A 13,614-nucleotide genomic window follows, 5' to 3' on the forward strand; every position below is an offset into this window, starting at 1 on the left:
ATCTTTTTATTGTTTTAACATCGAAAGTGTGATATTCTTGCGTCCGATCTATTTTTTTTTTTTTAAACAGTAACGCGTTTATTATTTATTTATCATAAAAAATGATTACGTAAAAATCATAAGCACCTAAAAAAGACATACTTCCCTCTATAACTGAGTTTAATCAAATCTAAAATTAACTATATGATAAATTTAAAAATAAAAATTTGTTAATTTTAAAATCTATCTGTTGTGTAGAAGCGCTACTAATCTAATAATATTTTTTAAAAAGTTTTCTCTCTTTTTTTTTTTGACTTTTTTAATTTTCCTATGTTTTCTTATTTTCTCAAATTTTCTCTGAACTAAATCGTTAAAATATTGACTTCAAGAAAAATTAGACCCTAAACAATTATACTTTCCTAAAAAAAAATTGATCTAAGCTAAAAAATAAAATAAAATAAAATAAAATAAAATAAAGAAATTAAAACATTAAGAAAAAAAATCCGTAAATCTACGCTCTTGATGGAAATGTATCCCGAAATTCCATATCGTTCGCATTAATCTTCAACCAGATCCAAGCGCAAATCCAAGAACATTGATCTTAAATTTGTTTAATTAAAAAGGACAAATTTGTTTAACATTCGCTGTCGGAATCTTCTTTTCGTCCTTGCGTTGTCACTGCGCATTTTTTATTTTTATTAAAATTGTCTCTCTCTTTACTCGTCGTTCCTTCTTTGTTTGATAACTCTTTCTTCTTTTCCAAATTATCCAGACGTTCACTAAATTTATTGTTCAAATCGTCAAGTTCTTCATGTTCTTCTTTACTTCTGGGTATCGTGGAAAGTGGACTTGATAGTGCATCTAGAAATTTTTCACCATTAGATATTGTATGTGTAGGTACACTAAATTTATTGTTTTTCTTGAAAACTCCATCCTTTCCAATTAATTCGTCTTGCCCTTTCATTTGAAGTCCTATCCCTAGATCTTCTTCCATTGTGGATTTATAAATTGCTTGTAATAAATCATTTTCGTTGTTGAAATATATCAAAATATATTTAATCTTGTTAATTTTGATAATTTTAGCAAAGTAACTACCATGTTTTTAATGTATTCTTTCACTAGTATAAAATCATTCTTTCCATTTTCCTTTTCATCTAATTTTCTAAATGCTTGCCACGCATATTTTTCTTTAATTTTCTTTACTTCCATTTTCGCGTTAAACATCCTAAAAAAATAAGTTCGTTAATTTTTTGATACTGCTATATTTGAACCGCCTTTTAAGAAAATTTCTTCCATTTCTTTTATTAGACGCGTCCGATCTATTTCGTATTTATCATATCATAATTAAGGAAATTTGATTGACCTTCCTGACTACGATAACCAATCTTTAAACTAATACATTTCCGGTTAATTAAAATTTTAACTGGATTTTTTTTATTCTGATGGATTAATACTAAAAAAAAAGTATAATTTTTCATATTAATTTCATTTTATTTGCAGTCATTTCTGCTCTCTTAATTACCACGACTCTATAATAATGATTTTTTTTTTTATTTTTCGGTTTTTACTGTAAAGACTGAAACTTAATATTTCATGTAAATATTTTCGTGTATTATTTTATGATTTTGTGAAACATTATTTACCTTTTTAGTCTTTTTTATTTATTTTTTCTTTCGAGAATTTATCAAATTTTTGGATTTTTTTTAACCAAAAAATATTGTTTATTCTTTTTTGGTTTGGATCAAGACTATAATCAAATTAGAACTATGTCCTACGGCTTTTTCGATGTTTAATAAGATTTTTTTTTAGTCGATGATATTGTTTCTGACTAATAAATTCACATGAAAATTTTTTTAGTGAGAATTTTTTTGATTTAGTGAGAACTTTTTTTGTTATTGAGATTGTTTTTTTTCAATATTATTTCCCAACTAATAAATTTGCGTGAAATTTTTTTTTGATATTAACGAATTTTTTCAATGAGATTATATAGATACATAACAATATTAATAATTTTGTAATTAAATCTATAATAAATTTTTTAATAAATCTATATAACTAAAAAAATTTGTCTGACGTTTGGGCATAACAGATAAATAATTTATCCCATGCCATATGATTAAAACCCGTGTCATGCCTCCTCTGATCTATTTATGGTCAAAACTATTCAACTAATCCAATTTCAGTTAGGTTCCTTCTTTTTTTCAAACCGAAAAATTTGTTTTTTCTCATTCTTTTCCCATTTAGGTTTAATTTTTTTTCTCAAACTGAAATTAATAATCCCGATTTTTTTTTTATATTATTTTTTTTCGATCTTTTTTTTTTAGACCGTAGTTATTTTTTTAAAAAATTTTTTTTTCTTCACTCTTTTTGGACCGAATTATTTTCGGGTACTTATTTTTTTTTCAGATTCCTTTTTTTTCAGCAATTTCCCTTTTAAACCGATTTCTTTCTTTATCCTTTTTCTTTTCCCAATTTTTTTTTAATTTTTTTTTAAAAGAAATAAAATATTTATTAAATATATTTACAAAATTATTATTTTTAAAAAAAAATCAATATAACATGTAGGAAAATTGACTGACGTTGATAGAAAGATAATTAAGATTTTTTCAATTAAATTGAACGCTGGATAAATATTTTGATTTTCAAATTCATAAAAATCAAAAAAAAAATTGATATTTTTACAATATTTTTATAATTAATTAATTGAAAAAATTGTTAATTTAATAATAGATTATTATAACCAAATCCATATCTGAAATCCTCTAAATAATCACCAGATTTTTTGAATAAAAATTTTAATTCAAATGGTTTAATTAAATAAATAACTTATCGAGTAAAATGAGTATCAAAAGAATAATAATAAGTGAAATGAACAGATTCTAATACATTTAATTATTCAAATATTTTTAATAAGTTTGTTATAAGTTTAAGATTGACGTAATATAAAATAATAAGAATTAACAATAGTTGATACTATACAAAATAACTATTATACAAACTGGTGATATTGATGGTAAGTAAACTATTATTTATTTATTAAAAATTTTTTAGATAATAAATAATTGTATATTATTTTTGTTTCGTAGATGATGATGAATATAATAATCCAAATCTTCATTCAGAAGAACAAGAAGAATTTGAAATTCCTGATGGTTCGTTTATTTTACAAAAATTATACTTAATGCATATAATAGTATGATTTCTTCTTTTTACATATGGGACTAAACCAATAATAATAATACTCTAAGTTTATCTTTGAATATAAAAAATAACCTAAAAATTCAGTAAATTGTAACTTTATTTAATTTAATGTCTAAATACAATCTAACGAATCATTGTTGATAATTATACCTGTTTTCCTGTTTTAAAAAATCTTTTTTTTCTTATATCAAATTATAAATACATATGATTCACTAAATAATTTTAATATTTGAAATTAAAAAAATAAATCTTAATAGATACTATGTAAAATTATATTAAACGTTTTAATCGGTAGGCATTATTTATGTGGTTGTTCGCGTTTTGCTTAATCTATTTTTATAATAGTCTTAATTTTATCATATCTTAATTTATCTAAAGTAAAAATAGTTTAATTAACGGAAATAAGGTTAAAATTTCGTATGAATATTGGAACATTTTTTTTATACTAAAATTATTTGGAGCTTTATATCAAGCAAAATTTCAGTTTATATCATTTTAATGATATCCTATAATCGGAAGCAATGGCATAAAAAAAGACAATATTCTAAATATTCTAAGACGCTCTGAATACTTAATTTGTTAAAGTATGTGTAACAACAAAATAATTATCGAAAATTATTAGATTTTATAGAGATAGAAACAAACAATGATAAATAATTAAAAATAATTTGTAAATTACCCATATTTTCATAATAACCAACTATACTATTTGAATTATTTATAAAATAATTTTTGTACTGTTTGTATTATTAAAGTATTTTTAAGTTTTAACCCATTTTTTGTACTATTAGAATACCAATTTTTCTTTAGATAAATATCGTAATAATTTAGTTTAAAGAATTATTATTTAGTTTGCATTGATTTTCAAGAGTAGTAGTAAGACAAAAAGACACATTTTTACATTAATAAAATTTGAAATATATGATTCATATGATAAATTTTCAATGCATCATTAAATGGCTGATGCATTATTGATAATCTTACTAAACATAATAGAATGAGAAGAATTAAGTGAAAGAAATTGTTCGCTTTATTTTAAATTTACAGTATGTAGTCATTATTCTAATGAACAACTTTTCAAATGTACTAATGTTCAGAATTTTATAGATAATGGCAATCTTAAACTAAGACTTTAAATAGATTTTTTAATATTGTATATTTATCGTTATTTATACTTTGAAGTTTGAGCAATTTACTATAATTTACTAATTTTATTATCTGTTATTAAAAATTATTAGTTAAACAAGGAAACTAAATAATTTATAAAAAAATAACTAGTACCAGTATTTAAGCTTATTGTAAGTCTATACTCTATCGCTATCATTACTTATGTTAATATTACTTAGAAATATTCAGTTTTAAAAAGGTGCACCACTCATTAAGTAAATAAATTCTATATTCAACTATCACTTCCAAAATGAAGTGAAACATCTTTTATATCAGTTATAAATGGACAAAAACTTTTTTTACAATTACTTCATTATTAAAACCTGTAATTACTTCTTACCCATTACAATTCCAATCGTTGAATTGACACAATTAATTGACTAAACTAACTGCTGTAATCTATAACAACGTTTCCGTTCAAATAGTTTGCTTTTAAGTGAAAGAGGTTAGCTTAACATTTTTCTTAAGAAATAGAGGAAGGTTAACCTTGCTAAAATTGCAGTATTAATCTGAAAGATTTTAATTATATCTCTAAGACGAATAAGAATCGTTAGACAGCGCTAAGAATATTGAATTTTCTCTGTACCTCATAATAATCGTAACAATCGTATTTACGTGATCTTTATGACTAATATGAGTAAAGAAAGTCTATTTTTCGCAAAAGTAACTACAGTATATCGTGATATCAGAAGATCGAAAAAAAATTTTGAACAAATATTGAGCCTCGAATATTTACTTGATAAAGCACAGAGGCAGTATTCATTCAAATAAAAAATATAGTAGTTTATTATTAAATTATTAAAATGTTGTAAATATTTATTAATTTTCTATTTATCTTCTTCTCAAACGTAAAATTGTTATAAATTCGTAAAAGTAACATCAAATTACTTACTTTAAAACTAAGAAATTATCAAAAATATTATACAAGGTTAGTAGCTATAACATTATTACCTAACTATTTTTGTTAATCCATTAAAATTTCAAAATAAAAGTGTTTCGATTAACTAAAAATCATATAATATGACGCCAGAATAAAAAGAATATTGAGAAATCGATTTTACAGATTTTTTTTTCTCACAAGTCTCACGATCTTATCAATAATTATTATATTAGTTGAACAAAGCATTCAGAGGGTCACACATGCATTTTGCAATTATATTTACCGGTACATTACCTTTTTAGAATAATCATGGATCGTAACGATAAACTGAAGGTAAATAGCGTATTTAATACAAATTAGAATTGTTCACAGTTGTAAAAATTTAAATTAGAATTGCTACCACTTCATCCTTAGAATCATTTTACAATCCAAAATCTGAAGAAAATTTTTGTTTTTTATTAACTCCTTCGAATATATAACAACAATGTCATTTATATTTTTTCTTTTCTGAATTTCTTTTATTTATTTCTCCATATATAATTTATATATTTACTTATAAATCTCTTTTCATTCAATAAAACATAGTACGTTTGTTAATCACATATACATTATTCGTTCTTAAAATTATCATATAAATTATTCTATTCTCACCACGTAATAAGAACGAAAGTAACATCAATAATCATTCATTTCGTAAATGATCTTAACGATAAATGTTAAACGATCATGAATTCTTGATCCTTGAACCGAAAAAAATGGTCGTATTTGAAAAATCTATGGCATACAAAGACACACAGAAATACGTTTATTTTATCATTATTTAAAGTGACTAATTTAATTTAATTTGTTTTTATAGAGGAAAGTACGCTTAAAATAAAACTTGCTAGTTTAAATGTCATATAATCACTAAAAAGAAGACCGGCATCAGCTTATTTAAAAATGATTCCTAAAATACATTTTTATTTTGCAATTTATTTTGTGTCTATTCGTATAAAATCGATTTGTGTTTGATTGTTCCATAAGAAAAGCTTTAATTTTTAATTCTTAGAATTATTGATCAATTTAACCCCATCACCGTTCAGTAATTACGATCTCTTATAGGAGAAATAGTATTACTCTTTTCTGCTGCATTATTAAAAGAAAATATAAAACTATCCGTACAATCCGTACAATTGATGAATCTTTGTCCTTTATTACTTTTCCACGTTGCAGGATTATAACCACCAATAATTTGTCTTGAACCAGATATTCTCATTACTTCAATAGTTGGACCTTTATCAACACATTTTGAGTGAAAAATTACTGGATCAAATCCATCTTGACTTCCACGTAATAATAATCGAGATTCATAAGGAATTTCGTCAAATCTATAATAATTTTGTTTTCTTTATACAATTTACTTTAAGAGTATCCAATACATATGAAGGTATAAGTAAATTATCGACTGATTAATTATAATTATGTATGCACAAGATGAATTTATGATACGTAAAAGTATGAAATATTGGAGAATTAATAAATTTGTTAGTTCAAATCAGGTATTCTGTATTTATGCACTAATTTGTCACATGGTCAATTTCACAATACTGGTCAAATGTGGTCACATTGTTATAACGATATATTACTTTATATATTTAATTTATCATGCCTTATTTATTACACCATTATCATATTCGTTCAAATTAGGAGATATGAAATAAATATTACATAATAATAAAGGAAATCTTTTTTATTTTTAATATATATAAAAGAAGTTACAGAATTTTAAATGTATTTAAATATCTATGTTAATAAAAAGATAAAAGTTTATTGTTCATAAGGCTAATTATGATATTTATTTTATTTTTCACTACTTAATCAGTACAATTATTACTGTTGCTACAATCTACACCTTGGTCCTACTTTAAACAGCTTCAAAACTCATTAACCAGTGAGCAGTAATTATATAAATATCCAAGATATATATAATATATTTCATCCCTTGACCTCTCAGTAATTAATAAAGATTATTAATTTTTAATTGCAAATTCCAAATACTCATTTGAAACTTTTATTTTAAAATTTATAAAGAAGACCCCACCTATTTCTAATAAAGGTTACCATAAAATTTCAACTTTATACATAAATTTATCTTACTTTTTATTGTAATTCTATTGGTAATTAATCCAAAAAGGAAAAAAATCAAAATAACGCATTTTCTAATATATTTATATATGAGAATATTCATCATCAGACTCTTGAACAAAATATTCAGTAGTAAGTTCGCGACTTATAGAATATTCTTGTGAATGAGATTGTGTAATAGGAGTAGTATTTACTGGCTCTTGTTCTAAATTAGCTTTGTTTGCTTTTACAAATTCCATCATATCATTTTCCAATTGTTGATCATCAAATTTGGGCATAACATTATAATTTTCATCCTTGTTTACTCTATAATATTCATCAATACAATAAATCCATTGAGATATAATATTTTCAAGCATTATTACAGTTGGTCTATTAGAAGGATCTTCATCCCAACATTTTTTCATTAAATCTATATAGCATTTTGGAGTATTTTCCATAATTTTAGGACGTTTCCCTTCACAAATACTTATGGCATCACACTCTTCATACATAAATGGAGGATTACCTGATGTAAATCCCCACATAATCATTGAAAAACTATAAATATCACTCGCTAGTGTATATGATGGATTTTTCCCTAATATTTCAGGCGCCATATAAGGCAAAACTCCATAAATTTCATTATCATTATCAGGATCTTGTAAATCACTTATAGGTCTACATAATCCTAAATCAATAATAAATAACTCATTATAATTATCTGAAATTAATATATTACCATCATGAAAATCACCATGAGCTAAATTTGATTCATGAATTACTTTAAGTCCTAATATAATTTTTATCAATAATTGCAACTTTTCTTGCCACTTAAATTTAACTATCTCAGATAAGCATTTTTTCAAATTTCCCTTCTTTGCATAACTCATTATTACTAGATAATTTAAATTATTTGGATCTTGAGTAAATCCAAAGAATTGAATAAATTTCGAAAATGATTTTTTCTGACAATTATAATGATATTTCCACTATACAAATAATAAAAAAAAATTATTAAATTTTTTTAAAAGTAAATAAAATTTGCTTATTGAATTATATGTAAATACTATACCTCATCCAGAAATTTATCATTTAAATTTGATGAATTATCAAGCACTTTAAGAACGACCTCATATTCCATTTGTCTATTCCATTGTTGTTTTTTAAAATTCCAACTATAAATAGGTCCATCTGACCAAATAGCTTTATGAATTTCACTAAATCCACCTTTATCATGATAATTAATACTTGAAAGTTTATTATAAGGTATCCACTCTAAAATTTCATAACTATTTTTAGCATTTAGCTGTGCTTCTTGAATAAATTTATCAATAAATTCATTTTTACTAGTCCACTTTGAAAAATTCCTTTTTAATCGTTTAGTATTACATTTTTGACACCATTGGTAATTACTATATGGTCGTCTGCATTCATTACATAATTCATTCTTATTTTTAAAACTTACACCATCACTTTCTGCTGCTTTTTGATGCCAATAAAGGGCTTTTTCTAAATTCCTTTCTGTTCCTTTCCCATCTTTGTAATATATAGATAAACTATTCATTGCTTCTTTGACACCATTCTCTGCTGCTTTTTGATACCAATATAAGGCTTGTTTAAAATTTTTTTTTATTCCTTTTCCATTTTCGTAACATCTGCCTAATAACCACATTGCACCAATGTGACCATTTTCTGTTGCTTTTTGATACCAATGAAAGGCTTTTTCTAAATTCTTTTTTGTTCCTACTCCAAGTTCATAACATAAGGCTAAACTAAAAATTGCTTCTTCTTGACCATTTTCGGCTGCTTTATGATACCAACAAAAGGCTTTTTTTAAATTCTCTTCTGTTCCTTTGCCAAATTCATAACATATGGCTAAGTCAAACATTGCACTAGTCTGATCATTTTCTGCTGCTTTTTGATACCAATGAAAAGCTTTTTCTAAATTCTTTTCTGTCCCTTCTCCATCTTTATATTTATTGGCTAAATTAACCATTGCTACCTTATCACCATTTTCTGCTCCTTTTTGATACCAATAAACGGCATTCTCTAAATTCTTTTCTATTCCTTCTCCACTTTCAAAACATATGGCTATTTGATTTATAGCTTCTTTACGACCATTTTCTGCTGCTTTATGATACCAATAAAAGGCTTTTTCTAAATTCTTTTCTATTCCTTCTCCATTTTTATATTTATTGGCTAAATTAAACATTGCTTCTTCATCACCATTTTCTGCTCCTTTTTGACACCAATAAAAAGCTTTTTTAAAATCCTTATTTGTTCCTTCTCCATTATAATAATATAGAGATAAATTATACATTGCGTTTTTATCATTCATTTCTGCTGCTATTTCATACCAAATAAAAGCTTTTCTTAAATCCTTTTCTGTTCCTTCTCCATAATAATAATTATATGCTAAATTAAACATTGCTTCATTATCACCTTTTTCCATTGCTTTTTGATACCAATAAAAGGCTTTTTCTAAATCCTTTTCTGTTCCTTCTCCATTTTTATAATAAATAGCTAAATTCCACATTGCATGAATATAATTATTTTCTGATGCCTTTTGATACCAATGAAAGGCTTTTTCTAAATTCTTTTCTATTCCTTCTCCATTTTCATAATGTGTAGCTAAACAAAACATTGCTTCTTCATTATCATTTTCTGCTGCTTTTTGAATCCAATAAAAGGCTTTTTCTAAATCCTTTTCTGTTCCCATTCCATTACGATAGCAAAATGCTAAAACAATCATTGCTTTAATATGATCAATTTCTGCTGCTTTTTGATACCAATGAAAGGCTTTTTCTAAATTCTTTTCAATTCCTTCTCCATTATAATAACATATGGCTAAATTATACATTGCATCATTATTACCACTTTCTGCTGCTTTTTGATACCAATAAAAGGCAGTTTCTAAATTCTTTTTTGTTCCTTCTCCATTTTTATAACACACAGCTAAATTATGCATTGCATCAATTTGCCCATTTTCTGCTGCTTTTTGATACCAATAAAAGGCTTTTTTAAAATTCCTTTTTGCTTCTTCTCCATTTCTATAATATGCAGCTAAATCAAACATTGCTTTTTCATTCCCATTTTCTGCTGCTTTTTGACACCAATAAAAGGCTTTTTCTAAATCCTTTTCTGTTTCTATTCCAATTTCATAATGTATGGATAACATATATATTGCATCAGTGCAACCATTTTCTGCTGCTTTTTGAAACCAATAAAAGGCTTTTTTAAAATTCTTTTTTGTTCCTTCTCCATTTTTATAACACATAGCTAAATTATACATTGCATCAGTACAACCATTTGCTGCTGCATTTTGAAACCAATAAAAGGTTTTTTTCAAATTCTTTTTTGTTCCTTCTCCATTTTTATAACACATAGCTAAATTATACATTGCAAGAGTATAGTTATTTTCTGCTGCTTTTTGATACCAATAAAAGGCTTTTTCTAAATTCTTTTTTATTCCTAATCCATCATTATAACATATGGCTAAACTAAATATTGCATCTTCAAAATCATTTTCTGCTGCTTTTTTATACCAATTAAAGGCATTTTTTAAATTCTTTTTTGTTCCTTCTCCATTTTTATAACACACAGCTAAATTATGCATTGCATCAATTTGCCCATTTTCTGCTGCTTTTTGATACCAATAAAAGGCTTTTTCTAAATCCTTTTCTGTTCCTTTTCCAGAATAATACTTATTGGCTAAATTAAACATTGCACCTATATAATCTTTCTCTGCTGCTTTTTTATACCAATAAAAGGCTTTTTCTAAATTCATTTCTATTCCTTCTCCATTTTCGTAATGCGCGGCTAAACTATTCATTGCATCTTCATAATCATTTTCTGCTGCTTTTTGATACCAATGAAAGGCTTTTCCTAAATCCTTTTCTGTTCCTTCTCCAAAATAATGCTTATTGGCTAAATTAAACATTGCACAAGTATGATTGTTTTCTGCTGCCTTTTGGTACCAATAAATGGCTTTTTCTAAATCCTTTTTTGTTCCTTCTCCATCTTTATAATACATGGCTAAAATATTCATTGCATCTTCATCACCTTTTTCTGCTGCTTTTTGACACCAATGAAAGGCTTTTTTTAAATCCTTTTCTGTTCCTACTCCATCATGATAACATATGGCTAAATTAAGCATTGCATCAATAGAATCTTTCTCTGCTGCTTTTTGATACCAATGGAAGGCTTTTTCTAAATTCTCTTCTGTTCCTACTCCATTTTCATAATGCAAGGCTAAACTATTCATTGCTCCTTCATCACCTTTTTCTGCTGCTTTTTGACACCAATGAAAGGCTTTTTCTAAATTCTTTTCTATTCCTTCTCCTTTTCCGTAACATATAGCTAAATTATTCATTGCTGCTTCATAACCATTTTCTGCTGCTTTTTGATACCAATGAAAGGCTTTTTCTAAATCTTTTTCTGTCCCTACTCCATTTTTATAACATTTGGCTAAATTAGTCATTGCTTTAATATGATCTTTCTCTGCTGCTTTTTGATACCAATGAAAGGCTTTTTCTAAATTCTTTTCTATTCCTTCTCCATCTTTATAACATATGGCTAAATTAAACATTCCTATTTCATCATTATTTTCTGCTAATTTTTCTAAAGAATTAATACATTCTTCACACCATAATTCTTTAGTAAAAGGTTTATTGCAATATGAACAATTTTTTGTTCCTTTTGTATTGATATCTTTATCTGAGATATTTGGTTTACTAAGTTCGGTTTCCATTGGTTATTTTAGAAATTTATTTTATTGGAAAAAAAAATTTTTTATTAATTTTTTTTTAGGCGAACTTTTTATAAGTAATATTTTTTTTTTTGTAACATTAAAAGGGAATATTCTAACCAAATAAAGGTTAATATTTTTCGGGTCACATTTTCCGTTGCATTGAACTGCATTAGGTGAAGTTACTAATGATAGGAAATTCTCGTATCAATAAATAAATTACCATATTAATAAATGAAAAAAAAAATGTCAATGTATTAAGTATACTTTAAAACGAATATTCTAACCAATAAAGACTAAAATATTTTCGGTCACATTTTTCCGATGCATTAGTGAAGTTTCTAATGATAGGAAATTCCGTATCAATAAATAAATGGTCCATTATTACCCATAATAGGTGTAAGATTAAAATACAAAAATTACGATAAAAAATTATAGGTAGTGCTTTTTTTAAAAAAAGAATATTCTAACCAATAAAGATTAAAATTTTTCGGGTTACATTTTCCCGATGATAGGAAATTCCCGTATCAATAATAAATGGTCCATTATTACTATAACAGTGTGGTAGTGTATGATCCAGCAAAATTTTGGAAATCGGTAGAAGTTGATCATCGGAAATGACTTGATCATTTGACCATTTTTCGAATTAGGGTTAAATGATTTCATTCCGTAAATAACCCAAATGCTAAATGATTGGATATCATTTTTGCATCCTTTGTCATTTGATCATTTGTTATTAAAATACAGAAAGATCATTAGACAATTTAATTACATTATCACGTGATGTACAAAACTAAAGATATGTGTATATAAATCATAATCACCGCACCAAATTAAGAACGGCTAGGGAGTTCAGCTCAATCAAGGTGGCCACCCCTTGTTCTGAAAAGGCAATCGGGTGTTGGTTATCAATTTTACATAGACTATTTTCGGCTTTACATATGTAGAGTTTGTATTCTTTACTGTAACCGGGTTCATTTTGTGAATTAAAAATAGAAATAAATTAAAAACTACACCAAATTATTTCTTTTTTTTTTAGCCTCCCCCTCAGATTTACCTTCCAAATGCACATGAAGAAAGGGCCCAAAAGGTTCTTCCTACAAAAAGAAACAAAAAAGAACGTTAATAAAATTAAATAACAAAATATTAAAGAAAAAAGCCCTCCTCAAATTTACCTTCAGATGCTCATTAAGAAGGGTCGCAGATCATCCGACAAAAAAGAAACAAAAGAAATTTAGTTGTAACCTCCTTAAACAAAACTACTAAGGAATACCTTCAAACGTTGTTCTGAAAGGTCCAATAGTCCAAAAAGTTAATTTTTACTACACAAAGAAATAAAAAAAGTACGTTAACAACGTTCTTAAATCAAATTACTAAAGAAAACACACTCCTCTATTGAATTTACTTTTAACGTCCTGTTTCGGAAGGTTTAAATATTCAAATTTATTTCTACAAAAAAAAATCGAAAAGAACATATTAAATAATGATAAATAAATAAAATAAATAAATAAATAATAGTCTTACCTTTTCCCGC

At 25.5% G+C, this 13,614-nt stretch overlaps 1 protein-coding gene across 1 annotated transcript; it reads right to left on the reverse strand.

Moving 5' to 3' along the window:
* Window positions 1–613: 613 nt before the first annotated feature.
* OCT59_000938 (uncharacterized protein) lies at window positions 614–973 on the reverse strand (the record flags this gene model as incomplete). Its single annotated transcript, XM_025331513.2, has 1 exon — window positions 614–973. The coding sequence occupies one exon, from the start codon at window positions 971–973 to the stop codon at window positions 614–616; it is 360 nt and encodes a 119-aa protein (XP_025186741.2).
* Between the last annotated feature and the right edge of the window lie 12,641 nt (window positions 974–13,614).

This window comes from Rhizophagus irregularis, chromosome 1, assembly GCF_026210795.1.
Source record: "Rhizophagus irregularis chromosome 1, complete sequence".
Lineage (NCBI taxonomy): Eukaryota > Fungi > Glomeromycota > Glomeromycetes > Glomerales > Glomeraceae > Rhizophagus > Rhizophagus irregularis.